The sequence below is a fragment of the Sus scrofa genome, chromosome 3 (genome assembly GCF_054392235.1).
Source record: "Sus scrofa isolate SSC_HxYL_T2T_F1_AM1 chromosome 3, Sscrofa_HxYL_maternal_Yorkshire_Landrace_v2.0, whole genome shotgun sequence".
In the NCBI taxonomy this organism is placed as follows: Eukaryota; Metazoa; Chordata; class Mammalia; order Artiodactyla; family Suidae; genus Sus; species Sus scrofa.
In genome coordinates this window covers 8,309,507-8,336,908 of record NC_139385.1, presented here as the reverse complement: position 1 = coordinate 8,336,908, position 27,402 = coordinate 8,309,507, and the positions used below count along the sequence as shown (strand labels likewise).

The following is a 27,402-nucleotide window of genomic DNA, read 5'->3' as shown; positions in this document are numbered from 1 at the left end:
CATGCTCCATTGTCTCATTGGACTGCACTTTCCAAATCATGAAATCAAAGGTAGGAGTTCTCGAAGTGGCGCAGAGGAAATGAATCCAACTAGGAACCATGAGGTTGCAGGTTCGATCCCTAGCCTCAATCAGTGGGTTAAGGATCTGGCGTGGCTGTGGCATAGGCCAGTGGCTACAGCTCCAATTGGACCCTCAGCCTGGGAACCTCCGTATGCCACAGGTGTGGCCCTAAAAAGACAAAAAGATGGGGAAAAAAAAAAAAAGAGCTCGAAGGTAAAATCATTAAGAATTTCAAGGCAGGAGTTCCTGCTGTGGCCCAGTGGAAACAATCTGATGTAACCATGAGGTTGCAGGTTTGATCTCTGACTTTGCTCAGTGGTTTAAGCATCCACTGTTGGCCGTGAGCTGTGGTGTAGGTCGCAGAAACAGCTTGGATCCCACATTGCTGTGGCTGTGGCGTAGGCTGGCGGCTACAGCTCCAATTAGACCCCTAGCCTGGGAACCTCCATGTGCTGCAGGTGTGGCCCTAAAAAGCAAAAAGGAATTTCAAGACAGAGCCTACTGAGCACCCCCCCTCAAGCACAGGGCCTCCTTTTGAGCTTGGAGCCCTGCGAAGCTGCAATGGTTACACAGCCATTAGGTTGGCCCAGCCTGGGACCTGTCTCCCCTCGAGGGTCCCCTTTGGCCCATCTGTTCAGTGAGGTGGAAGCTGCAGGAGACAGGGTATTACAGGTGCTGCTGCACCACTTTACCCGTAATCATGGCCTCGGGAGGCTGTGGCCCAGATTCTCACCTCCTGGTGACTGTGTAAATCCTAGGGCCTGGCTCTCAGGCTTCTGGTCATCTCTTGCTCCCAGTGTGACATGAGAGGTTCTAGCCTGCTCCCCAGGATGCTGAGAAGCGAAGGCTTGTTAGTTTAGGGCTTGGGATGCCCCTGGGTTCCAGGGTGAAACTGTCCCCTCCTTAGTCCTTTGAGTCTGACCTATTGGGTTCTTAGGAGCCTGGACCGGGAGTCAGAAGCCTCCTCAACTCCTTGCTTCCCTGAGATACTGTCCAGAACAAATTTCCATGGGACTGAGTTTGTTGCTCAGTCCTTCTCCACCTTGTCCATTTACTCCCTGGAGTGGACAGAATGGAGTTCTGGACAGAGAGGTCCACGTCCTAAACCCCCAAATCTGTGTTGAGTGGTACCTTACATGACAAAAAGGACTTTGCTGATGTGATGAGGTTGAGAATCTCTCTCTCTTTTTTTTTGCATAGCTATTTATTGTATCTTACTTTTCGTCCACTCCCTAGGCATGTGGAAGCTCCTGGGCCAGGGATGGGACCTGCACCACAGCAGTGACCCAAGTTGCTACAGTGACAATGTCAGATCCTTAAGGGAACTCTAAGCATAGTTTTGTGTGTGGGGTTTTTTTGCCTGTTTTTTTGTTTTGTCTTTGCTTTTTTTAGGGCCAAACCTGTGGCATAGGGAAGTCCCTGGGCTAGGGGTTGTCGGCCTATGCCACAGCCACAGCAACGCATCCAAGCCACATCTGTGACCTATACTGCAGCTCATGGCAACACCAGATCCTTAACCCACTGCTTGGGGCCAGGAATCAAACGAGCATCCTCATGGGTACTAGTTAGGTTCCTTACCACTGAGCTGCAACAGGAACTCCCAAGCATAGTTAATTCTTTTTTAAATTGAAGTATAGTTGATTTGCAATGTTATATTAATTTCTGCTCTACATCAAAGTGATTCAGTTATTCACACACACACGTATCTTTTTTATATATTCTTTTCCATTATGGCTCATGACAATAAATTGAATACTGTCTCCTCTGCTATGAGTAGAACTTTGGGAAGTTCCTATCATGGCTCAGCAGTAATGGACCTGACTACTGTCCATGAGAACAAGAGTTCGATCCCTGGCCTCGATCAGTGGGTTAAGGATCTGACATTGCCGTGAACTGTGGTGTAGGTTGTAGATGAGGCTTGGACCCCACATTGCTGTGGCTGTGGTGTAGGCTGGCAACTCCAGCTCCTAGGCTAGAAACTTCCCTATGCCACAGGTGTGGCCCTAAAAGAAAAAAAAAAGTAAGACTTTGTTGTTTAAGTTGAGAATCTTGAATTGTATCCCTCCCAATTCATATACTGAAGCCCTAACTTCTGGTACCTGAGAATGTTTGTATTTGGAGATGGGGGCCTTTAAAGATGTAAGTTAAAACAAGGCCATCAGAGTGTGGCCCTAATCCAGTCTGACTGATGTCCTTAAAAGGGGAGGAAATTGGGTGTCCAGAGAGACACCAGGGACACAGGTGCTCAGGGGAAAGGCCCAGTGAGGACACAGTGAAAAGGCAGCTATCTATAAGCCAAGGAGAGAAGCTTCTGGAAAAACCAAACCTGCTGACATCAAATCTTGGACAAAGCCTCCAGAACTGTGAAGAAATTAATGTCTGGGTTTTTTTTTGTTGTTGGTGTTTTGTTTGTTTTTAGGGCTGCACGTGCAGCATGTAGAAATTCCCAGGCTATTGGTCAAATCAGAGCTGCAGCTGCCAGCCTACACCACAGCTACACCAACACCAGATCCCAGCCATGTCTGTGACCTATACCACAGCTTGTGGCAACGCTGGATCCATTAACCCACTGAACAAGCCCAGGGATAGGACCCAAATCTTCATGGATACTAGTTGGGTTAACCCGCTGATCCACAATGGGAACTTCTAATTTGTGCTTTTTTTTTGTTTGTTTTCGTTTGTTTGTTTGTCTTTTTAGGGCTGCACACGCAGCATATGGAAGTTCCCAGGCCAAGGGTTGAATCAGAGCTACAGACGGGAGCCTACACCACAGCCACAGCAACGCGGGATCTGAGCCGCATCTTCAGATTACACCACAGCTCACAGCAATGCTGGATCCTTAACCCACTAAGTGAGGCCAGGGTTCAAACCCTGGGTGCCAGTTGGGGTTCATTCACTGCTGAGCCACAACTGAAACTCCTGAAATATTTTTTTTGGCCATGCCTGAGGCATATAGAAGTTCCCAGGCTAGGGATTGAACTGGCACCATAGCAGCTACCCAAGCTGCTGCAGTGACAATACTAGGTTACCTGCTGTGCCACAAGGGAGTTCCCCGTGTGTGTGTGTGTGTGTGTGTGTGTGTGTGTGTGTGACTTAAAACAATGATCGTTTGTTGTTTCCACTCTTGGCTTTAAAGATGCAGGAAGGGGTCACCACCTAAGGAACGCAGATGGCCTCTAGAAGCTGAGAAGTTCAAGGAAACATTTTCCCCAGGTGCCTCCAGAAGGAACCAGCCACGCTGACACCCTGATTTTATCCCCAGAAGACTCATTTTGGACTCTGGATCCCCAGAATGGTAAGAGAATTAATTTGGGTTAAGTCACTAGTTTGTGAAAAACCGTTACAGAAGCCACAGGAACCTAATACCCACCTCCTCCAACTACCGCCAACTCAGTATTGTTTTCTAAGAAATTTACTTAAAAACAGTCTGTCCCAGAGTTCCCTGGTGGCACAGTGAGTTCAGGATCTGGTGTTGTCACTGCTGTGCCTGGGGTTGCTGCTGTGGCCCTGGAACTTCCACATGCCACGAGGTGCAGACCCCACCCCCCAAAAAAGTCTGTGTTTGAAGCCCCTGTCACCCCTTCATAGCTTTGCCTCAGAAAGTCTCCTGATCCCACAGACAACGAGAGGCCTTTTCTCAGCAAATACCAGCAAGATCATTAACGTGTGCTATCTTAAATGCCTTCTTGGAGTCCTGGGCAGAGCCAGCCCAGTGTGAGTGGTTATCATTCATACACTTGCAATTGGTGAGGGGTTTGCTGGGCCACGGTGAGCGCCCTATCCTAGACACAGGCTACAGAGCCATTCTCTGCTCATGATTGGGCCCACACCCCATTTGCACCAGCTCTGGCTGTGGGAAGGACAGGACTCAGGGCAGGGAGGCGGTTCCCAAGGCCCCCAAAGTAAAACTGGAACAACTGATAACCTTCCAGCAGCATAACAGACTGAGTCTGTCTTCATGTTGTCTTGTTCCCAATCAACAATCTGCCAGTGTCACTGGCTGCCCCTCCTCCTTTCCTCCCGCCTAGCCTTGCATCTGAAGGAGGGCCGGAAGCCTGCCTTTCAAGAATCCTGTTCTTTTCCTTTGCCTAAATGTCTCCTGCCTGGTTAGGCTGAGGTCATGTCGGGCAGGGCTCTTTCTCCCCCATCTTGGCAAGGACCTTAGTGCTTCTGACCCACAGGGGTCGAAGTCAAAGGAGGAGGCAACATAATAGCAGATAAAGGGGCGAAAAGGCAGACTAGGATTCTGGGGATGGGAAGCCTCCAGCAACCCTGGCAAGAGGCTCTGATGGCTCAAGATGGTGAGACCTGAGTTCTGCAGCAGGTATGATTAGATGCTATTTTTGTTTGTTTCTTTTTAGCTTAGGTGGGTTCCTTAGGGATAGGACCTAATCCCTAGGATAGGGCTAAGGGCAAATATTAAGAATCAACTTTCCCAGTTCCCTTAATTAATTAATCAATCAATTTATGCATGTATGCCACCCTTTGGCATAAAGAGTTCCTGGGCCGGGGATCTGATGCAAGCCACAGCTGTGACCTAAACGCCGGATCCTTAACCCACTGTGGTGGGCCAGGGATGGAAACTTTGTCCCAATCCCATTGTGCCACAGTGGGAACTCCCCAATTCCCTCATTTTAGAAGCAGAAACTGAAGCTCAAGAGAAATGAAATGACTTGCTCAAGGTACACTGTTCTTCTGGGGCAGCACAAGGCCTAGCACCCAGTTCTTCACTGGGCCTCTTCACGGCCCCAGGTGCCAGGTCCCCAGTGGGTAGGAAGAACTGGAGGAAAAAAAGTGGAAAGAAAGGGGACTGTTCCCTAAACGTCTTAGCTCAACTTTACAAATTTATTTTATTCAACTTGGAAATGAATACAAATCCCTGGGTTTTGTCTGTGTAGGGGTGGGGGGATGGGCAGGAGGGAGGAAGAAGGAAGCAGGCGTGGCGGCAGGGTTATGAGCATCACAGTGGCTGTCTCATGTCCACGTCCACGTCCCTGCCCGGGGAGGGGGGTGGTGGAGGTGGAGCAGGGAGCTCAGATCCGGAGGAACACCATGGTCAGGAGGCCTGGAGAGGGGAGAACAAAAGAGCAAGGTCGTATATGCAGCCGGGGGCCCTGGAGGCCCCCTTTCCAGTCCCGGCTCCCCCTCTCTGGGCCCACATCCTCTACCACCACCACTGTGCTCACCCAAGACGTAGGCTGCCACCAACTTCTGTCCCAGGGAGACGTGCAAGATTGGGGGCAGCTGGCTGCCAAGTTCATCCTGGAGCGGGAGCAGCAGGAAGGCCACCGAGACGATGCCCATCAGCAAGAAGAGGAGGAAGGAGCTGGTGGCCAGTTGCGGGTGGGGGTCTGGGAAACAAGGCCTGTCAGACGCTCCAGCCCGCACTCCTGCCCAGCCCAAGGTCCTACAGGGAGGAGGCTGAAGATGGAAGGTGTACCTACTTTTCGTTGGACACTGGAAGTGTCCTCTCCTCCCTGGAGCCTCTGTCCCCACAGCCACAAGACACCCTCTCCCCTTTGGTCCCTCATCATTCTTCCTCTCTCTTCACTCTGTCTTGAATACTGGCCCTGCTTACTGGTCTATCGGGCAGAGACCCCTGTCTCCCACACATACACAACTTGGGACGGCAGGAGTTGCTCAACCTACGCTTCTTATTGAACTGAACTTGGCTGATACATGATGGGAAGTACTGAAGTCAGAGCTAAGGGAAACATTTTTTCCCCCTCAGTGGAAGCCAGAAACCAACCTGATGTAAAATCTCAACTCCTAGGTAGGTTTCCACCAAAAAGCAAAAGACTGAACCGGAGGCCTCTTCACCTCCAACTGAGCTCATCTCTAAGATCATGCTAGGTCCTCCCTCCCTACAGAACTCTCAGAATTCCCATCCCCAAACTCACTCTCTGGGAAGTGTTGGGCCGAGGGTGGAGCGGTCCAGGAAGGGGGCCCTGGGTGGGGCGTTGGGTCAGGCTGTCCCTGAAGCTCAGGGGGGTACGTTGGGGCCCTCAGAACTGAGGTGATGTCCTTGCGCCCCACCACTCGGCCCTCTGTTCCTTCCTCAGACAGCTCAATGCGGAAGCGGTCCTGGACGTCATAGTGGCTGGGATTGGGGGCCACGTGGCGAATCACACTGGTCTCAAGAAAGGAGAGAGGCCCATTGAGGGGCCGTGATCCAAGTGGATCCAGGCCCCACCCTCCCAGGAAACTTTCCCTTAGGGACGCAGACAGAGGGGTGGGTAAAACAGATTGAAGAGGACAAGGTCTGGGACCTAAGGCCAAAGCACAGTAAATCAGAGAACTATTCTGGCAGCAACCCCTGGCTTTCATCAGCCTCTCGACCCCTCCCCTCCCAACTCACATGTCAATGCAGGATTGAGGCTTCACATATCCTTCCGCGTCAAACACTGTGTATTTGGCAGGTGCTGTGCACAGAACTGGAGGAAGAAAGCACAGAGAATGATTATTGCTTCAGGGACCCTGTACAAGCCCCGCCCATGGAGCGCCTTTGCCTCCTACCCCGCCCCCCCACCTCCGATCATCCATTCTGCCTAGGCTGGACATACGACCGTACTCATCTGACTGCTCAATCCATACAGCTCCCCAATTTTCTTCTGCCAGTCCCCAGATCCTAGCGCGAGACGCCCATCCCCTTCACCTCGGAAGCGAAGCACTGCTCCCGTGGGGTTATAGAGGGTCAGCAACTGCCGGGGGCCGCTCCGCTGGTCCGCCCTGAATACTAGATCCGGGGGAAAGACGAGGACCGGGACAACAGGTCCCGAGGGAGCAGGGGCGCCCCGGGACCCCCGCCCAGGAGCCCCCGAACCCACCAGCTCCTGGTCCTGGGGCGCCCCACGGCGCATGCAAGCTCTGGGCGGTGGAACATCCGAGGGCAGAGTTCAGGGGACGGGCCTGGAGGATAGAGCTGAGGGGCGAGAGGGGTGAAACGGAACGGGATGAGACCGTAGGGCAGGGCCTGGACTGATGCTGCCGCCGCCTCGGAATCCCGCTAGATGAGGCCCCAGAAGACAGGCCCAGCCCCCCCAAACCCTTCCCCTCTCCAGCTCTGCCTTGGGTCCCCTTAGGCCCCGCCCCCAAGCTCTACCTCGAGGGTCACGCCCACCTCGTAAACCCTGCCCCTCCCAGCTCCCTGCCGGGGCCCTTGTCTTCAGTCCGGGTTCCTGATCTCCATAAGCCCCGCCCCACTCTGCAGCATGCCCCGCCCCTTCCGGGCGTCCCTGGGCACTTGCCCAGTCTGCCCCCCCAAGACTCTACTTGCCGCAGCCGCCTCTTCCGGGGCTGTCCTTTCCGTCTTCTGTTTTCCCGAGACCTGTATTTGTGCCTCCGACCCCTCCCTGAGCTCAAGCCGACGCTTATTCGGACTTCCGCCTCCGAATGGCCGCTCTTGCTATGAAGCTCGCCTTCTGGTCACAGCACCTGCCAATCAGCTTTTGGCTGTACTAGGGCTGCCATCTTCCGGAGAGACCGTTTCACTCTTCCGCCGTACGGGCTCTGTCATTGGCCAGCGCCGCCTGGTTTCAGCCGTAAGTGCGCCCATCGGTGCACGTAAAGAGGTGATTGGCTTCATCCTAGTGACGTAAAACTTTACGAGCGTCTCTAGAATGCTAACCCTGGCATAAGCGGGGGTGGGGACCCGGGCGGGGCTGGGAATGGGTCTTTGTTCCTTCTCCCCACTCTGAGCCCGTCCGAATCACTAGAATTTACCTCCCACGAGAGAGCCCTCTTTCTCTACTATCCCAGGTCCTCCTAGAAGCCTTCGCAGCAACAAAAACCGTTTGCTACAGAACTAGTTGGAAGTAGCTCCCAGTTGGACTGGGATCTCAGCCCAAGGTTCTTCTGATTCCTTCCTGCACGGAACTCACTCGGAAATCACTTATATTTGCTACTTGCTGAATTAAGAGTCAGCCTTGCTACTTACGTCATCCCACCGAATCTTCAACTCCCTTCGCAGAGGAGGAAACAGCTTCAACAAGGTGAAGAATCTTGCCCCAGGCCACACCTTTGGTTAGCAGCAGTGGAGCAAAACAAAGTTATCTTATCTGAAACCCTTCTCTGAGCGCCCTATCAAATGTAGAATCTCCCTTTGCCTGTCCTTTTGTCACGCTTTTGTTTTCTTCACAGCACTCATAGAGCTACTTGATAGCATGTTTTAGTTTATCGCTGCTCCTGTAGAATGTACCTTGCTCTCTACAACAGTAGGGACTTTGTTTTGTTTTATTTTCAGCACCTAAAACATGTGGAGTGAACAATGAATGAGTGACTAGGATGAGCTTGAGCAGAGGTCTGATTGAAGTTTGGAAGCACGACACATGTCTGTGGAAGAGAATTCCAGATGGAACTGCAAAGGCAAACGCCGGAAGTAAATGTGTACTAGATAGAAATGGTCAAGGAACCAGTATGGCTGGAACAGAGGTTTTAAGGGAGACAGTACTCAGCGTTGAGATGAGGTGGAAGGAGGGATGCTGATCACCTAGAGCCTTAGGGCCCACGGTAAGACAGACTGATGGGAAACTATGGGAGAGTTTTCTTGTTATTTTATTTATTTTATTTTGTCTCTTTTGTCCTTTTTAGGGCCGCACCCGCGGCATATGGGGTTTCCCTGGTTAGGGGTCTAATCGGAGCTGTTGCTGCCGGCCTACGCCAGAGCCACAGCAACGCCAGATCCAAGCCGGGACTGCGACCTACACCACAGCTCACGGAACGCCAGATGGTTAACCCACTGAGCAAGGCCAGGGATCGAACCCGCAACCTCATGGTTCCTAGTCGGATTAATTTTCCCCTGTGCCACGAGGAGAACTCCGAGTTTTTGTTTTTTGTTTTTGTCTTTGTCTTTTTTTTTAGGGCTGCACCCATGGCATAGGGAGGTTCCCAGGCTAGGGGTCTAATTGGAGCTGTAGCCACCGGATTCGTTTCCGCTGTGCCACGAAAAACTTTATTTAGGAGTTCCTGTCGTGGCGCAGCGGAAACGAATCCGACTAGGAACCATGAGGTTGCGGGTTCGATCCCTTCTTGCTGTGAGCTGTGGTGTAGGTCGCAGATGCGGCTCAGTTCAGGCATTGCTCTGGCTGTGGTGTAGGTTGGCAGCAAGAGCTCTGATTGGACTCCTAGCCAGGGAACCTCCATGTGCCGTGGGTGTGGCCCCCCTGCTTCAAAAAAAAAAAAAAAAGGAACAGCCCTTCCTAAATAAAACAACTAAAAAAAAAACTAGATATCCTTAACATAAAAATTCTGTGTACGTGTGTGTATGTATGTGTATCCAGGGCCAGGGATTGAACCATCACCACAGCAATGACCACAGCAACAGCAGTGACAATGCCGGATAATTAACTTGCTGAGCCACCAGGGAACTCCAAAAATTGTATAATTTAAGGTGTACAATTTGATGTTTTGATATATGTATACATTGTGAGAAGATTATCAAGCTAATTTACATATCCATTACCTTTGCATAGTTACCATTTTTGTGTGTTTGTATGTGTGTGTTAGGAATATGGGAGGATTTTGAGCAAAGGGGTGACAAGATTTGACTTACATTCTTCTGTATGGTAACTGTGGAGGTTTTTTTTTTTTTTTTTTTTTTCCTGTCCTTTTAGGGCTGCACCTGCAGCATATGGAAGTTCCCAGGCAAGGGGTCGAACTGGAGCTGCAGCTGTGGCCCTACAGCAATGCCAAATCTGCTGGATCTGAACCACATCTACAACCTACACTCCAGCTTGCAGTAACACCAGATCCTTAACCCACTGAGCCAGGGATTGAACCTGCATCCTCATGGATAGTAGTTGGGTTCTTAACCCACTGAGCCACAATGGGAACTTCTCTCTGTGCAGTTTAATGAGTGAAAACAGATCCGCTCCAAGATGAGCACTAAAACCACAGACATGGAGATGTGGCTCCTTCTTCAGTCAAGAAACATTTATTTGGATAAGAAAGGGGTGCCTAGGGCTCAGGCCTGGGACTCAGCAGCCTGAACAGGCTGGGAAGGGCACCTCCTCTTGGCGAGGTTGGTGAGGATCTGGTCCTGGTTGGGCCGGTAGAGAACCACGAAGCTCTCTGGAGGAAGGATGGGACCTCTGTTCTCGTCCACCTGGCCCATCATCAGATAACTGGTTCCTAGGGAGAGGGAGGGAGGGATTGAGAGTTCATGTAACAGAGACCTTACAGATGTGCCTCCTCATCCCAGCACCTCAGATGTTGTCACCTCTGTCATTTTCATGAGGCTAAGTCCTCCTCTACATTTCCCCACATCTCCATTACCTTTCTTCATGGGGGGACACTGCTTGCAGGGTGCATAAAACTTCAGGGAAGTGTCAGTGGGTGGAGAGGGCAGGTCCAGGCCTCCGGTTTTGTAAACACCAATGAGACTGACGGTGACTGTGAGGCCCTCCCCAGGGCCCCGAACCATGGACTTCACTGTTGCCGTCACCACTGAGGAAGATAAAGGGAGAGGTGTGGAGACAGGAGGACAGGATTGGAACCAGAAGGAGGGGGGAACTTGGGGGTCAGGAAGGGAGGTTACAGGTGTTGGAAGGGCAGAGCTGGGGTATGGGGCTTCTTACCCAGGTTGCTGTTACAGAAGTTGCTCTGCAACGTGCCTGTCCTTCGGCACTGCTTTGGGCAGGGGACACTGGGTCCATCTGGTGGGGAGGGGGGGCATTGTCTGTGGAGTTCGTGGAGGGTGACCTACCCAGCAGGTAGGAAGGACCACCATCCCCACAAAAGCATTGCTTCGAACTTGTTCAGAATGCGATCCTGTTTGGGGTCGCAGGACTCAGTATCAGCCATTAGCACAGAGATGGCACCAGTGAGTGCTGTGTGAATGGACAAGGAATGAAAGGGCGCAGAAAGATACAGGTCCTTCTGTCGGCCTCCGCTTCCTATCCCTTTTCAGACTCACCGGAGCCCGCCGGAGTTGCCTCCGCCTTGGGCGCGGCCTTCGGTTTCTCCTCAGGTGGGAGTTCAGGCTTGACTTTGGGCCCGGCTCCGGGCTTGGGGCCTGGGCCGAGGAGCGGGGGACTTGGCCGGGCGTCCTCCCCCGGGCTCTGGGCTGGCGCTTTCTCGGTGGCGCCCCGCGGCAGGGTCCTGTAGGAGGCCGAGAAGCCGTCGGCCGTGACGCTGAGGTCCGAGACGAATTGGACGAGGAGCTCGTTCCCTTCGGAGGAGATGGGGCTGCGGGCGGAGGGGCAGTGGGGGAGGCGTCAGGCGGGCAGCGCCTCGTGCCCCCTAACCGGGCCGGTGGCCTTTTAACCTCTGCCCCTGGGTTGGCTGCCTTAGCTTCCCGATTTCGCAAGCGCCGCTCGCCTTTAGATCGCGGACCCCTGGCAGGCGCCAAGCCTCGATATCCGCCGGGCCCGCTCTCTGCTCCGCCCACCCGTTCCGGGCAGCCAGGTTCGTGTCCCGAGTCTTCGGCTAAGCCCCGCCCCTCCCGCACCTGCGGCGGCGGAGCCGCGGGGACGCCCACCCAGGTCCCGCCCCCTCACCCTGGGGCCTTGTCGCCGCAGAACTTCCCCAGTCGCTTGGCGTCGTCGCTCACGGCTCCGTTGAACACGCTGACCGAGTCGTAGCGGCAGTAGGAGTCGGGCTCCAGATCAAACTTCCCGAAGGTCAGTGAGATCACCTGGCGGCGGGGCAGAGGCGGAGGCTGCGCGGCGGGACCCCGGGCGGCCAAGGGCGCGGAGTTCTCACCTCCACCCCGCCTCCGCCTCCCGGAAGTTTGCGGTGGTCTCCTCTCTCTTCTCCCACGTCCCTTCGTGCTCTCCTCTTAATGCATTCAAACCACAGCTCTGAGGAACACACACATCCACGGAAGCCCTGCAGTGGCGTCGGTCGCCGTAGTCCGCAAGGTCAAATCCGGGCTCATTCTCAAGGAACGAACCTAGCTAGAATCCATCTCCTCCACCACCACCACCTACACACACACCACACCACACCCACACCCACACCCACACACACACCAGTCAGTATATATGTCGGCATTGGGTACCTCGCTCTCGTAAGGCTCTCCTCACAGTTGTGATTTTACAATTTTTGTTTGGGTGAAAGCAGGTCTGGGTCTGGTTTTGCTCCCCACTATGTCAAGCTCAGTGCTCGGGACATAGTAGACGTTCAGTAAGTCTTTGCAGGCTGCATGCTGGAGAACGCCGCCTGGATCCCCGGGGGCAGCCCGAGCAGGGGGTCAGTACCTGGTCCGGGGGCGCGATGATGTGCCAGGAACAGCTGATGCCCGGGGGGTAATCGGACTCGGGCCAGTTGGGCGTGGTCAGGGTTCCCTGGGCCTTCTCCAGCCGCCCCCCGCAAAATTGGTGCTCTGGGGAGGGGAGAGAGGAGTGGGGGTGGGGGGCAGTGGAGACCCTCGGTCAGCTGGAGGAGAGCTCTAGACTGGGAGCCCGTGCAGAAAGCTCAGATGTCTGGGTCTCGAGAAGACGGGGAGGAGGGGAGGTAAGGTTAGCAGAGATGGGGCTCGGAGGAGCGGGGCTCCAGGAGGTCTTGGACCGCAGCGGATAAGGTCTTGCACCGCCAGGCACCCAGCCGGACGGGGTGGGGGGGGGAGGGGGAAGAGGAATTGACTGGGCACGCTCCCTTCTTGCCCCTCCCCCTGACCCGAGGCCACATCGCTTCTCTTCCCCTGGGAGATCCCATCTCCCCGGCCCGGCAGCAAAGTCTCTTTCGAGGCTGGCGAGTCCTCGTGTTGTGAGGGTGCCCTCAAATTGGGGCACAGCCCCCGAGGCCCCTTTGGAGAAGTCCCTGCCTTAAACACTTAACGGGAGACTTCTGCCGCCAGGAGGGGGTGATGGGACCGCAATCGGGAGCCCCGGGCTGGGTGTAGGGGGCTCCGGGTCGGGGGAACCTAGTCCCCCAGCCTGGAGTGCCCCCTCGCGCCCGTCTGAGGGAGCCCGATTGCGGACGGGGGCGGGCAGTTACTCACCGTCCCAGTAACCCCAGGCCGCCCATTCCACCCGCGGGTCGGTGACCCATTTCCGCCTTGCGCCTGGGGGGGGGCCTGGAAGAGGGGTGGGTGGGAGCGGGAGGAAGGGGAGAGAAGACGGGGAGGAGGGACTGAAGGGGCAGTTAGTGAGGAAAAAGGGTAAGGGAGGCAATGGGGGCTCCAGGCTCTTGGGGTGGAGGTTAAGGCGGGGTGGGGCCTGCGCCGGGGGCGGGGCCAGGAGAGGGGGAAGGCGGAGGTGAGGGAGGTCTCACCAGTGCCGGAGGTGGCCCGCCCGCTGTACCAGAGCAGGAAGCCTCGTCCTCCCGTGCCCTCGTCCGATGTCATCCTCAGGGTCACCTGGTTGCCAGGGGCGACTAAGGGCGCCGGCCGGAAGGTTCCGCAGAAGCGTCCGAGCCGCTGACCCGAGGTTCCAGACCCGGCAAAGACCTCCAGAGCATCGTACCGGCAGGAGGGGTGCAGCTCCAGGTCAAAGACTCGGAAGGAGAGGGACACAGTCTGGCTCTCAGGGACCTGATGGTGGGGACAGGGATGGGGACCCGCAAAGTCAGGCCCAGCACGACTGGGCCGAGGGCACGTCCCTTTCCCCAAGCAGTTTCTATAGAAATTGGGCCTAAGGGGGAGGGGACCCCATCAGGGTGTGGAGTGGAGGGCTTGGGCAGGGGACGAGACCCGAGGTCTGTGGAGAGACTAGAGCGGCGGGCGTGAAGTTTGGAATGGAGATGCAGCCTCTGAGGGAAGGTGTGAGGATACTTGACGCGTGTTACTACCGGCTCGGATGCCATCACTGATGCCATCACTGACCAGAGGCGGGGAGCTTGGACTTCCCCAGGGAGAGGTGGTTGTGCTTCTGGGGAGGGGAGTGGGGTTCCCTCTGCAGTCAGGCCTTTGGCCACCCGGGAGACCTTGACAGGACTTTGACCAGGGGGCAGTGGCCGGGGGGCCTTCTCACCGTTATTGTCCAGATGCACTCCTTATTGGGGGGGTAGAGGTTAGGGAAACCCTCACTTGCCAGGTAACCCGACTCCCCGGTCACATCCCCTCCACACAGGAACACAGGTCTGGAGAACAGAAGAGAGGTCAACCATGTGGGGGAGCAGTGGGGAGACCGGGAGAGGGGAATGAGGATGGAGAGGCCAAGGAGGGAGAAAGGCCCAAGGGATCTGGGGCGCCTCCGCAGCCGGGACGGGACTGGAGGAGGAAATACTCCGGCCGAGGATCAGGAAAAAGTGGGGCCAGCAACTTGGCTGTCCCTCCAGCCCTTCGGAGTCCCCACCCCCACCCAACAGGAATTCCCGGAATCCTCCTCGGCCCCCCTTCCTCATTCTCCCCCCTCGCCCTGCTTGGCAGTCAGGGACAGGAGCCGCCTAACTACTTCCAGATGTGGACAGAGCCACGAGGCGAAGGGGGGGGTGGGAGTAGGGGGCGGGGAGATGAGGGAGAAGCAGCAGCGAGGGCCCTCAGATTGAACCTGGAGACTGGGCTCCCTGAGCTCCCAACCTTTGCCCTGCTCCTGTGCCAGCTAAATATCTGAGTGTCTGATTTCCAGGTCTCCCCCTCACAGGCCCCTCTTCCCCAACCCCATTCCCCATCTCTAATTCCCTCCTGGAATCCAGGCAAGTTCAAGGTCTTGGTGTTCTCAGGTTCCATGGGGGGCCAAGGGTCTGGATAGATGGGGAGACTCAGAGGTCAGAAGACGGAGGTTAGAGGAATGGGGAGCAGTGGTGACCTGCAGGAGACAATGGTCTTGCAGCAGGGAGGGAGGACTTGGGGACCCAAGGAGGGTGGGGGCTCTGGGAGGTGGGGGGGTTGTTATGTTAGCAAAAGAATCTGCAAGATACACAGGCATATCCCCACCCCCCCACCCCCACCCCCAGAATCGGAGATTTGAAACTGACTCAAGCTGTCTGCAAGGTGCCAAGAGACCTACCTGGTGTAGTTGGGGGTCTGGCCCTGGGCAAAAGGCAGCAGAGCCCAGGCAGTGAGGAGGGGCCCCAAGAGGGAGGCGGTGGCAGCAGGCAGCATGGTCGGGGGGGAGAGGCGCTGGGGTCCTCAAGACAGAGGCAGCAGCTGAGTTGAGCAGCGGCAGCGGCAGCGGCAGGGATAATCAGTGCCAGATGAGGCAGCCTCGGGCGTGTGGGCGTGGGGACTGGCCAGTGGGGCGGGCGGCGGGGAAGGCGGGACGGGGAGCGTAGAGCCGGGACAGTGGCGAGTCCAGGGGCCTCTCTAGGTCCAGGACACGTAAATACTGACCTAGGAGGGGGTGGAGCAACAAAGGGCAGAGGGAGCATCAGGCTCTCGGCCTCGGCCAGGCAATCCAGAAATGTCATCTGGAAGCCCGCTCTGTCCAGTGCCCAAGCATCCTTCCAACTCAGCCTCTGGTCTTTCCCAAGGACTCTCCAGCCCACCCATGATTCTCCCCATTCCCACTTCTCAGTACCCAGAGGAAGCCCTTCCCTGGACACCCAACCTCTAATTACTTACCCTCTTCCTGACCACCCCCAGCTCCAGTTTATTTTCCACTTCAAATTTCTACTGTCTGCTCCACAGAGAGAGACTTCTGCTCACCCTTCTTCTCTCCCAAACATTTGGAGGTGTGGGTGTGGGGCACGGAGCCTTAGTACATAAATAAAAGGTGTGTGTTCCCTGTTGATGAAGAGGAGGATGGAGTGGAAAGGAAGTAAGGAGTTCCCGTCGTGGCTCAGTGGTTAGCAAATCCGACTAGGAACCATGACGTTGTGGGTTTGATCCCTGGCCTTGCTCAGTGGGTTAAGGATTGCAGACATGGCTCGGATCCCGCATTGCTGTGGCTCTGGCATAGGCCAGCAGCTATAGCTCTGATTAGACCCCTAGCCTGGGAACCTCCATGTGTTGCAGGAGTGGCCCAAGAAATGGCAAAAAGACAAAAAAAAAAAAAAAAGAGAGAGAGAGAGAAAGATTAGATCTGGACTGGAAGGTAAATAGGAGGAGGAGAGAGCAGGGGGTTGACTTCATAGAGAAGAAGGGAGGTGGGTAGGAAGCTTTCTGGTCAGAAGGCAGCGGCTTCTTGCGTCTGGTGGGTGGAGGACCCACGGAGGCGGGGGTGGGGTGAGGCGGGGAACCAGGTCTCGTCCCAGAGGGTGGGGCGTCGGGTCTCGGGCTTGGCTTGGAGGGGAAAGGAAGCTGAAGGATCCAGGTGCTGGCGGTTCTGTAGCAACTGACGGCTCAAGCTGCTGCATCTGTTCCGCCCGCCTGCCTGTCCACGGTCCTGCCCTTCCTCGTCCACCGAGCCCGGCGTGGCAGATCTGCCACCCCCTGCCCCGTGTTCCTCCCAGGCCCCAGGCTTCCAAACCGGGCCTTGCTTCAGCCTTTTATTCTATTTGTCCATCAAATCTTTTGTCCATGATAGTCAGGTTGGGGGCCCCTCCTGGGCAGCCCCTGAACATTTTACAAAACAGTTCCCTGCCCACCCTGGCGTGGCTAGCAGGCCCCACCCCCCGCGTCCCCTCCCCACGCGCACACACTGTCCCCCGCTCCACCTCTCCTTCGCCCCTGGCCCAGGGCCGGACTCTCCCTCCAGGGGTGAGACTAGGAGGCGGGTGGTCAGCTCTCGGGGGTCGGGGGGCCTTGGCCAACCCCTCCGGCAGCCCTCTGCAGCATGTCCAGGGCCTCCCAGAAGAAATCCTTCTGTGCAGCCATCAGGGGCATCCAGCCCACGATCTCCTTCATCTTCTCCATGCGGTCCTGCAACGTGGGGCAACTGTGGATCTGGCTGAGGTACTCCTCACAGGCCCGGGCCGCGCCCCCAGGGTCCTGGGGTGCTCCGGCCCCCAGGCTGGGCTCGGCGGTCCCCAGCACCCTGCTGGCTGGTAGGTCCCGGTAGGCAGGCTGGTGCCCAATGTCATGGCTGGACAGCATGTAGAGGCACTCTCTGGTAGAGCAGAGGGAGCAGGCACACAGAGGGACCTTGGAGGAGAGACGGGCATGGCTGAGTGGGGCCTTGACCAGGGGCTCCCAGGAAGCCCAGCTGTTGCGTTCCTCCCTCTCGGACCAGCCCTCCTGAGCCAGCAAGGCAGCTGGCTGGCTGAGCCGCAAGGTTGTGTGAGGTCAGAGAGGGCCAGCAGGGTCAGCTCAGGGAGGGAGCCAGGAGCCCCAGTACGTGGCAGGAAAGGGAGGTGGGTGGTGCTGGGAAACGGGGCCCCTGGGTCCCTGTGGGGGGCCCAGCTACAGCCCTGGGGGCTACCTGGCCCTATTGCTCCGTCCCTCCCTGGCTGCCCACCTGGGCGACCTGGCTCTGACCTTGACGTGGAGCTTGACGAAGGAGGCACTCCCCTTAGGCCAGCCAGGGAGGCGGCCTCCGGCCCCACAGCCACAGCCCAGCAGCTCCTTGCTGAAGTCTGAGCCCTGGCTCAGCACCAGGGAATGGTTGAGGCCACACCACAGGGCGATGGGGCGTTGCAGATAATGTACCTGAGGACACAGGGCCAGGGTCGCTAAGCAGGGAACCCCAAGGGACCAGGGGCCCAGGTTGGACAAGAGTGACAGAAGGACTCAGGGCAGAATCTTGGGAAGCTAGAGGGGCAGGAACTGGGACCTGAAATACACCCCCCTCCCCTACGAGGTCTGCCCTGCTGACTGCAGACTGGCAGCAGTCTCTCCTCCTCTGTTCCCCTGTAGCCACAGGCTGACGACGTGCGTGCGCGGCTCTGGGTCCCTCCTCTTTCTCCCTGGAAGACAGGCTTCTTGCCTGAGGCCAGGGCCTGCTCTCTGCTCCCTCGTCTCACCCCCATGCCTCTGCCCATCACTGTCTCATCCTGCCTGCCAGCCTTGGGGAGGAAGAGCGCTCCTCTCTAAGGACCTGCCTTCCTTCCCTCCTAGCGTCGCTGTTAGTTAGTCATAACATTATCTTTCGAAATGGCCACCCTGTTTTGGAAAAACCTGATTTTCCACCTGATTCCTGCTGCTCCTTCCTCTGCCTTTTAGGCAGCAGGGCTGGCTAGGTGATCAGAGATGGGCCACATTCTTGTTCTCACCACAGCCAGTCTTGCCTGAACCTTCTGTGATCTGGTTTTTCTCTCTCCTATGCTATGACAGCTCTCCAAAGGCACTTGACCTCCCAGCAGCCAAATCCCAGAGCCTCTCTTGCACGTTGCTCCTGAGACTGTGAGCGCTTTAATTTTGAAGACGTATAGATAAATCATTTATGGGCGTTATAGGAAAATTATAAAATATTGGCAAGCCAAAACTAATTGAAAAATCATTGGAATGTAAATCAACTATAATTTTTTTCCCCAAAATCACTGGAAGCCCCCCCCCATGCACTATTAACATCTGGCTGGAGAGTCCTCCTCACTGTTGCTTATACAGACTTATACAGGTAAGTAGTTTTGTTTTTGTTTTTGTCTTTTTTGGCTGTATTGTGCAGCGGCTTGATGTGGGATTTCAGCCCAGAGATTGAACCCTGGCCGCAGTGATGAAAGCACCAAGTCCTAACCACTAGACCTCAGGGAACTCCCAACAAAGGGTATACACACACACACACACACACACACACACACACACACACACACACACATATATTTAAAAAAAAATTTTTTTTATGGCCGCACCTGTGGCATATTGAAATCCCCAGGCCAGAGGTTGAATTGGGGTTGCAGCTGCAGCCTTCACTGCAGCCACAGCCACACCAGATCGAAGCTGCATCTTTGACCTATACTGCAACGCCCAATCCTGAACCTGCATCCTCACAGAGACAACATTGGGTCTCTAACCTTATGAGCCACAGTGGGAACTCCCAAGGGTATATATAATTTTATATATATATATATGTATACACACACACACACACATATACACACACACACACACACACACACACACACACACATATATATACACACACACACACACACATATATATATATATATTTGGTATTTTGTCTTTTTTAGGGCCACATCCACAGCATATGGAGGTTCCCAGCTAGGGGTCTAATCAGAGCTGTAGCCACTCGCCTATGCCAGAGCCACAGCAATGCGGGATCTGAGCCATATCTGTGACCTACACCACAGCTCACGGCAATGCCGGATCCTTAACCCACTGAGCGAGGCCAGGGATCGAACCCGCAACCTCATGGTTCCTAGTCGGATTCGTTAACCACTGAGCCACGACAGGAACTCCCCAAGGGGTATGTTTTAAACAGAAATGGGATTGTGCTGTATAAGCCATTTCATGAAATTTTTTATGATTTTTTTTTTTTTTACTTAGAAATACGACTCAACCACCTTTTCATGTCAGTGAGTATGTTCCTACATTATCACTGTCACCATGTCACCCCTCCTGTGTGAACCTTCCTGTGCCTGGGGCTTCTGGGATCTGGCCTCTGAGGGTGTGTCTCTGTCTCTGAGTCAGCTCGCACTCCCTCTGCCCACAATGGCAAAATCTGCCCCCAAGCTTTGCTCCTCTGTCTCTCCTTTTGTTGCTTTTAACCTTGTTCCAGCTTGGAATCCAGCTACTTTCTACTCTAATGGTTTACTCTCCCTGCAGGAAAGTCCACATTCACATTCTTTCCTCAAACCAGCATTCCTTTCCAACCCCCATGTTTATGGGCCATAGAGCCACCTCTGGTCTAGCTCACTGTCCTCGTATCTCATCAGCTTGCAGAGGCTCTTCTTTTTTTTTTTTTTAGTCATTTAGGGCCGCACCAGCAGCACATGGAGGTTCCCAGGTTAGGGGTTAAATCGGAGCTTCATCTGCCGGCCTACGTCGCAGCCACAGCAACTCGGGCTCTGAGCCTGCGTCCTCATGGATGCTAGTTGCGTTCGTTAACCACTGAGCCAAGACGGGAACTCCAAGGCTCTTCATTTTCGTTGGAAACACTTCACCAATCCGTTCCTTTCTGTTTTCGCTAACATCATTCCAGCCCCAGGCCCTTATCTCAAGTGCTTGGTGTCAATCAACAGACTCCCCATGGGCCCTCTAGCCAGGTAACCTGTTCTCAATCATTCAGGGCCTGCTTGGGAACCTGCAAGGACACTTTCCCAAATCCACACTTCTGTAGACTCGCAACCACCCACATCACCTCGTAGCTACCAATTTCCAAACATACACCCTGCCACTGTCCCAGGCACATGTAAGCTCTGTCGCATCGTCATCACACAGAATGCCTTCTCCTGCACCCACCCAAATCCTATCGAATGCACTAGGCCCTGCTCCCATCTCACCTCCTCTAGTTACCTCAGCCCACCCACCTGTCCCCGCTTCACTAAACTCCTCCTGAACTGACAGCGCCACACCACACAGAACACACCTCCTGGTTCCAACCCTGGGTCAGACACGCAACAGTATCGCAGGCATTACATACTGGTTGGCCTAATTTCTGGGGAGTAGAAAGTGGATTATATGGAAATTGGGAAAATGGAGAGATTCAGAGGTTAGTGAATTAGAGGAAGGGGGTGAGGATGAGAGTAGCTGGGAGGCAGTCTCACCTGTGTGGGTTCCCCTCGGTCCATTTTGTCCCCTGTGCCCAGCTGCCCATATCTGTTATTTCCCTGCATAAAGATTCGGCCAAATTCATCCACCAGGCCAAGGTGATTGTAACCAAGAGCACAGAATAGGATCTAGGAGGTAAGACAGAAGGGGAGGTGGGCCTTCAGTTGTCTCGGGAGGAACTCTGAGCTGCTAACCTGCCATCCCCAGCCGATGGCTTTCTTTCGGTCTTGCCCTCTAAGTCACCCTCCTCCCTGGGTCCCCTGTCCCTCCCTGATCCATCTTTTGATTCCTGCTCATATGTCAGACCTTGGGTGCCTTTCAGTCCCTAAGGCCCCGCCCCCTCTGGTCTGCCCCGCCCCTCCAGGATCCTACCTTGGCAGGCAGTGAGAGCGCCAGCGGCATCTGCTGGTCCAGGGGGTCAAAGGCTTGAAGGGTCCCAAAGAGATCACGATACACCCCTGGGGTATGCACCTCAAAATACACTCCCCCCTGGTCTGGGGGGTCGGGAGCCCTCAGCTCAGCAGCTTTGGGCACCCATTTCCTAGAGATAAGGCCCTACCTGGGATGGAAGAGGCAAGATGTGGGGAGTCTCACACCCACTAGAAATGCACCAGCTATGGGGTCTGGGAACCTAAACACATGTTTTTCTAGGATGCCCTCAGGGTTCCCCAGAGAGCTGGAACAAGGTCGAGGGAGGGTGTCTATCTGGACGGTCTGCCTGAGGTTGGGGTCTGGAGAAGAAGGGAGGTGGTTCTTACCTGTGATGTAGAGAGTACTGCTCTGGTTGGAAGCCATGCAGGCCACGCGCAGGTGCGGGAGGCAGCGGGACACCTTCCTCAGGGCCAGCTGGACTGTGTAGGAGCGTGGCTGGTCCAGCTGGGTTTCATTCACTACCAAAGAGTAGATCTTTCCTTCCTCTGGGGGAGGGGGCGGGGAAGCAGACAATTGCGTGTTGGGGGGGACCCTCCAATATCCACATGAACTGCCCAAGAGAATCCCTAAGCCACACAGGACGAGACATTTACTGCCCTGGAGTGGGCTTGGAAGAAAAAGGGTAGAGATGAAATAAGGAAAGAGGGACCTCAGGTTCCCCAGACTCCAGCCCTCACCACCCCCACAAATCAACCAGGGGACCTCAGTGTGAGCGAAGAGTGGAGAGAAAACCTAGCAGCTGGATCCAGTTTGAGTGTTGGGAAGAAGGCCCTCTGGGGATTCAGGGCCCTGCTCAGCAGAAGGTCCTGAGACCAGAAGCTCTCAGACTTGAGAGTGCGGTCAAGTAGGAGGAACACTGAGAAAGTTTTGGGTATAAAGTACAGTGCCTGGCAGGGAGGTTGGGGAAATTAGCATTTTAAAACCCAGGCGTTCAGAATTCCCTGCTGGCCTAGTGGTTAAAGGATCCAGCGTTTTCACTGCTGTGGCATGGGTTCGATCCCTGGCCCAGGAACTTCCGCATGCTGTGGGCATGGCACAAAAAAAAAAAAAAAAAAAAACAAAAAAAAAACCAGGGAGTTCCCGTCGTGGCACAGCGGAAATGTATCTGACTAGGAACCATGAGGTTGTGGGTTTGATCCCTGACCTCGTGCAGTGGGTTATGGATCCCGCGTCGCCATGAGCGTGGTGTAGGTTGCAGATGCGGCTCGGATCCCGTGTTGCTGTGGCTGTGGTGTAGGCCAGTGGCTACAGCTCTGATTGGACCCCTCGCTGGGATCCTCCATATGCCGCGGGTTTGGCCCTAAAAAGACAAAAGAAAAAAAGTCAGGCATTCACTAGAACAGTGGATTCCCAACTATTTTTTGCAGCAGGGCCCTTTATTCCTATGACACGCGATGTAGACTCTTGGACCAGGAGAAAAACAAAAGCAGAGTGCCTTGGTCCGAGTCCAGGACGAGGTGGCACACAGATTCCTGTGTGAGAGGCGTCCCTCCCCACCCCCTGCAGCAGGTTCTGGGAAATCTGCAGCAAACAATTTGCAAACCCCTGCTCCCAGCCTCACCTGTGAGGAGCAGCAGAGCCCGCTGGGTCTCCTGACCAACCAGCACAATCTGTTTGAAGCTCATGGAGTGGTGGAAGGTCATCTTGAAGACCCGCTGCCCACTGGACTGCAGGTAGACCTCGACACAGTCGCAGGTCCGGCTGCCGGTCGAGCCCACCACTCCCGGCTGCTCCCGAGTGGCCAACACGTAGAGGTATTTACGGTAAACGGTGTCACATCTTGGGTCCGAGGCAAACTGTAGGAAAAGACAAAGGGATCCGGGATCCGGGGCCCTGCAGTGGATGAGGCCGGGGCAGCTGGATCCTGGTGTGGGAGGTGAGATACTTGGCATGGGAAATGCAGGCTTGGTTTCCCGTTCCTGGTCAGGGAGGGCGGCTCTCCTGAGGATGACGCCTCAGGACTGGTGTGGGCCCTTGGTACCGGGAAGAGAGGTGGGGTCTCGGTGGTTGGAGACCTGCTACTCACATCCTTGGCTCCGCGACACAGCACAACATAGCGGCAGGCCCGCTTCCACTGGATCTGGCCTAGGGTGGAGGAGACCAGGGCATTTTTGAGGAAGAAGAGGGTCCCCGCGTAGTCAAGAATGAAGATATGGTCCTTGGTGGGCAAGAAGCGGCGGTAGCCATGGGCCAGCAAGGGGGCTACACTCTTGCTGAGACAGCGGCGGCGGCCTCCGAATGCCTGGAAATACAGGCCCTTCGTGTCTGGAGGAGGGAAGGAGAGGGAGGTTGAAGGGAGATGAGTCAGAGCTTGGGCAAGCTAGATTTCTCAGATGCTGAGGTGCTTAGTTCCTTCCCAGCCCCAGGCTCGGGGGAACAGACCCCTTCCAAAGGGCATGTGGAAAGCTTATAAGATGCCTGCAATGATGCCCCGTGTCTGAACTTTAGTTCTCTGTCCCACCTCAGCCCAGGGCCCTATCTGTGCTTCTAAGTGAGCACTTCTTTGTCCAAACTTGCATCGGAGACATCAAAGGAAATGTAGGAATTTGTAGACAAGCAGAAAGAGGCGAGGAAAGGAATGACTGGGAGAGGCCAGCACCCCTCCCTCACCGCTAGCTCTGGATCTGGCATCTGGATCTCCCTTCATGTGAGAGAGAAAGATTGGATAGGGGCTTCCTGGGAGGGGAAGGGGGTTAGAGCATATTTCTCAACCCAGGGATGATTTCTGTCCCTCATGGGACACTGGCTGTCACACCTGGGGAAGGTGCTACCGGTATCTAGTGGGCAGAGGCCAGCAATGTTGCTAAACATCCTACGATGCAAAGGACAGCCCCTCATTTCTTCTTTTGCTTCTTAAGGCCGCATCTGCAGCCTTATGGGGGTTCCCAGGCTAGGGGTTGAATCCGAGTTGCAGCTGCCGGCCTGCACCACAGCCACGGCAACACGGGATCCGAGCCACGTCTGTGACCTACACCACAACTCATGGCAACGCCGGGTCCTTCAACCACTGAGCGAAGCCAGGGATCAAACCCGCATCCTCATGGATACTAGTCGGGTTCTTAACCTGCTGAGCCACAATGGGAACTCCAGCCCCTCACGTCAAAGAGTTACTTGGCCCAAAATTGTAATCTTGACAAAGTTGGAAAATCCTGGTTTAGGGGAGTGAAAACTGTAGGTCTGGGGAGGTGAGAATATCTCAAGGTTAGATTTGGAAGAGTTTGAATATGGCAGGGGACGGGGCATGGTAACGGCATGGCAGTGGCGGCTCTGGGTGATGTGTCTGAGAGCGGACCTAGAGACTTGGAGGAAGTCCTTGATGGGGTGTGTTTAAATCTAATGCATTCCTTCCAGAGAAGGGAGCCCTGGAAGGTTGGCGGGAAGACTAAGATCATCTGGCAACTTTATGGAGCAGGAGGGATCCCGGAATAAGGTAGGACAGAGGCAGAGACAACTAGAGATTCTGGGGAAGGTGTACAGTTCAGAATGGCAGCTCTCTTCCAGGGCCGGACCCCGGAACCCTGCTCTCGAAGACGAGGACTGAGCCGGCGACAGATGCGTCTCCACACGCCCTCAGCGTCGCACACTTCATGGAAGTAGTGGCAGGTCTGGCTGAGAGCGACCACATCTCTGACTGGGAGGAAGGAGACGATGTGCTCCACCTGGGGGCAGGGGCAGAAGCAGGGGTCGTGGGGGCCCCTCAGTCATCTGGCCCCCAGTCCTTTAGTCTTAGCACCAAGCCCCCCCCACCCCAAAAAAAGACTCACCAGCTCTGGGGGAAACAACTGAACAGAAATAGGGTTTCCTCTCCCCTTCTTCTCTTCACCCCCAGGCTCTGGGCCACACGAAGGGCAGCTCCACTTCACCTACCCAAGGAGAAGGGCGCGCACAGGGCTTCCCTGAGGGTCAGGCCTCTCTGTCTCCGTTTTCTCTGTTCACCACTATCTTGGGGGTTCACAGCTCTGACTTCCAGCTCTGTGCTGTCATATCCTCCCATCTTTCCTCTCTAGATCCAAGGGTCGCCCCTCCCCATCCACCTGGTTCCTGGTCCGACTTCTCCAAGCGGTCCCTCCCCTGCCCTCTGGCTGCCGACTTGCTGCCCTTCCCTCGCCTTCCCCCCCTCACCCTGAGCCCCTCCCGTCCGCACAGCCCGGTGAACTTTTGCAGCTTCCGTCTCCGGCTTCTCCTCACCATCCTGACTGCCCCCTCCCTGCTCCTGCCCTCATCTCTCCGGGCCCCTTGGCCCCTCGTACTCTGCTCCCTGGCCCCCGTCCCTGCTGCCTTTCCCACACCATGTCCCCTGCCTGGGCTTGGGGGACCTCTGGGGCCCCTCTGCCTCCTAGGCCCCTCCCGCATGGAGTCTGGGGTAGACAAACCTCTCTGTGACCTCACCACCCAGCCACTGTGACCTATTTTCCCCAACCTTGCCCGGGATTTTCTCTCTTAGCTCCTTGGTTCAAGTGCAGTTCTAGCCACCCAGTGGCTTAGGGAATATGCATGTGACAGGAGAAATAAAGTCTGAACTACTGGTAGATGAGGCCTTTCAGGGAGTAGTGGGAAGTTTTTCCACTTGATGCCTTTTTAGCACTAATTCTGTAGAGATACCCTGGTGAATTCTTCACATCTCAGCAGGCCAGAGCCTCCACGGGATCTTTACCTCAAAGATATAAACTCAAAAAAAAAAAAAAAGTTTAAACTCAGTTTGACAGGTGAGGGGGAAGGTGACCCTGCTAACTAGAGCACCTATCTCATGAAAGCACACATGAGATGAAAGTGGGTACAACTGAGCTCATGCTTTCCAGCCTCATGAAACACATCCAAAGGCGGACAGTTTTCCAGGGACAATAACATGACTGCACATAGAAAGGGCAGCCTATTAGGTGGAAGGAAGGGACAGGTTTACTCTGAAAGCGTAGGATTTCTCCCAGAGTCTAAGGTGTTCACTTAGTCTTAGGGGACAGGTGGGGGACACGGATGAGAAACAGCAGGAGTGGGGCCTGTGTCTATCCCTGTGGGGGCAGAGGATCTGCACCAATCCAACCAAGGAATATCTGGATCTTCCCGGAACTCCAAGGAATCCAGGCCTGGACAACCAGCCCTCAGCTGCACAGTACTATAGACTCATTCGTTTACTCTGCTGGTGAACAGACTGTCAGCCAGCCAATCAAACTCCCTTATTCAGGGGGCCTAGTAAACAGCTAGTTTGGGACACCTGGGATGGAATTTTAATAACTCAATAAATGTTCTGGAATGTCAGCATCTGAGATGTGACTTATGGGAAAGAACCTTGAGCTATTTGTGGCTAGGTAGCTATTAACCAATTAAATGGACTATATTGGGTTCTTATGCCACTTAACAGGATGTTAAGACTCTCCGTGGACGGAGCAAGAATCGGTAACTTCCTCTTGTATTTGGGTCCCCTTTATCCACTCAGTTTCACTTCGGGAGACAAAGAAGAGGATGCGAACAGAAAAAAGCCCACTGCAAAAGTTGATGCAGGGGGAAGGAAGCCTGGCCTCTAGAACGAGCTGTCGATAACTTGCTGTTTGCTCTTGACAGCTCTTCCCTCTGTCTCACTTTCCTCGTTTGTGAAACGGCGGTCCTCTTCTAGATGAGGTCCCTTCTAGACTAAGCCCCCAGGTCTGATCATCACAATTTGCCCAGGCGCACTTCTTTGGGCAAGGGGGCAGATCGGGAGGTTATTTTCGAGGATCTCCTGGTCTCCCGTAACCCTCCCTCCAGGAGTTGAGCTGGGCATCCCCGGTCCCTGGGAAGCCGCCTGTCCGCCCAGCCTCCGGAGACTGTCTCCGGGCCTCGGCCTCTGCAGCTGATATGACATTCATGGTCCCTGCGGTTGCAACGACCCCCTGTTCACTGGCCTCAGATATCGTCTTGCCTCCAGCTCCCCCTATACCCACAATCTGCCTGCTGCCACCACAGCAGGCTCGCTCCCTAACATGTCCAGCTCGCACACGCTACTGCAGTCCCTCTACTCCTTCCAGCCTGCCCAACACGCAGCGCTCACATTCTTTACGTCGGTCTCAAAGTTCTAGCTCACCCGCCTCCTTCTTAGTGAAGGGACCGCCTTCTCGCCCATGCTATTGGTAGATAGAGCCGTCCCTCAGAGAAGAGGCCGGGTCAGGTTCCCTTTGGAGGATCTAATTGGCCTTCTCGACAGTCACTCGCCTGTGTATGGCTTGCGATTTGTCTTCGTTGGAAAAAGAGACGGCCTTGCTTTTCACCGCCTCTATCATTTCAAGTGGAGCGCCGGCGTCCCCGCCTCCTGACTGGACCTGATTGGACCATCTCCACCCCTAAGATTTGTGATTGGATGCGGCTGCGCGGGGTGGGCCGGCCTGGAACGTCGGCCGTTGGCGAGCGCTCCATTCTAGTCCCCCTCCCGTGTCTCGCCTCACTCCAGCGCCGGAGTCCCCACCCCCCCGGCGGGTTCTGATTAGCCACTTCCGACGCGTCCCGGGACAGCGA

General features: G+C 55.1%; 3 protein-coding genes and 2 long non-coding RNA genes across 8 annotated transcripts; 2 read left to right on the top strand and 3 right to left on the bottom strand.

The window, feature by feature from the left end:
- The first annotated feature begins 3,197 nt into the window (after positions 1–3,197).
- Positions 3,198–9,305, top strand: LOC146404377 (uncharacterized). The gene is made up of 5 exons (XR_014840181.1): positions 3,198–3,356; positions 7,523–7,632; positions 7,820–8,052; positions 8,304–8,444; positions 9,099–9,305. It is a non-coding gene; the product is annotated as an uncharacterized LOC146404377 (long non-coding RNA).
- Positions 4,893–6,976, bottom strand: MOSPD3 (motile sperm domain containing 3; the record flags this gene model as incomplete). Its single annotated transcript, NM_001195356.1, is given in 5 exon segments — positions 4,893–5,126; positions 5,248–5,412; positions 5,962–6,191; positions 6,420–6,495; positions 6,717–6,976. Coding segments are annotated over 5 exon segments (708 nt in total). The 3' UTR covers positions 4,893–5,094.
- Positions 9,306–9,962: 657 nt separating the features above from the next.
- On the bottom strand, positions 9,963–15,157 carry PCOLCE (procollagen C-endopeptidase enhancer). Of its 2 annotated transcripts, XM_085015761.1 has the most exons (10): positions 14,950–15,128; positions 13,972–14,080; positions 13,274–13,532; positions 13,002–13,076; positions 12,259–12,383; positions 11,557–11,693; positions 10,974–11,245; positions 10,636–10,713; positions 10,334–10,504; positions 9,971–10,189 (listed from the first exon to the last, which is right to left on the bottom strand). In XM_085015761.1, the coding sequence occupies exons 1-10, from the start codon at positions 15,042–15,044 to the stop codon at positions 10,023–10,025; spliced, it is 1,488 nt and encodes a 495-aa protein (XP_084871887.1). In that variant the 5' UTR covers positions 15,045–15,128; the 3' UTR covers positions 9,971–10,022. The 2 variants fall into 2 exon arrangements, with proteins under 2 accessions (NP_001432091.1, XP_084871887.1); NM_001445162.1 differs by lacking the exon at positions 13,002–13,076 and having other exon boundaries at positions 9,963–10,189; positions 14,950–15,157.
- Positions 11,536–26,175, top strand: LOC102160135 (uncharacterized). Its single transcript, NR_201378.1, is given in 3 exon segments — positions 11,536–11,679; positions 24,271–24,349; positions 24,421–26,175. It is a non-coding gene; the product is annotated as an uncharacterized LOC102160135 (long non-coding RNA).
- FBXO24 (F-box protein 24) lies at positions 16,356–27,300 on the bottom strand. 3 transcript variants are annotated; one of them, NM_001445164.1, is given in 10 exon segments: positions 16,356–16,964; positions 17,298–17,468; positions 20,484–20,615; positions 20,860–20,981; positions 21,246–21,404; positions 22,481–22,715; positions 22,946–23,184; positions 24,395–24,578; positions 24,684–24,782; positions 26,975–27,300. In NM_001445164.1, coding segments are annotated over 10 exon segments (1,743 nt in total). In that variant the 5' UTR covers positions 27,014–27,300; the 3' UTR covers positions 16,356–16,601.
- Positions 27,301–27,402: the final 102 nt, after the last annotated feature.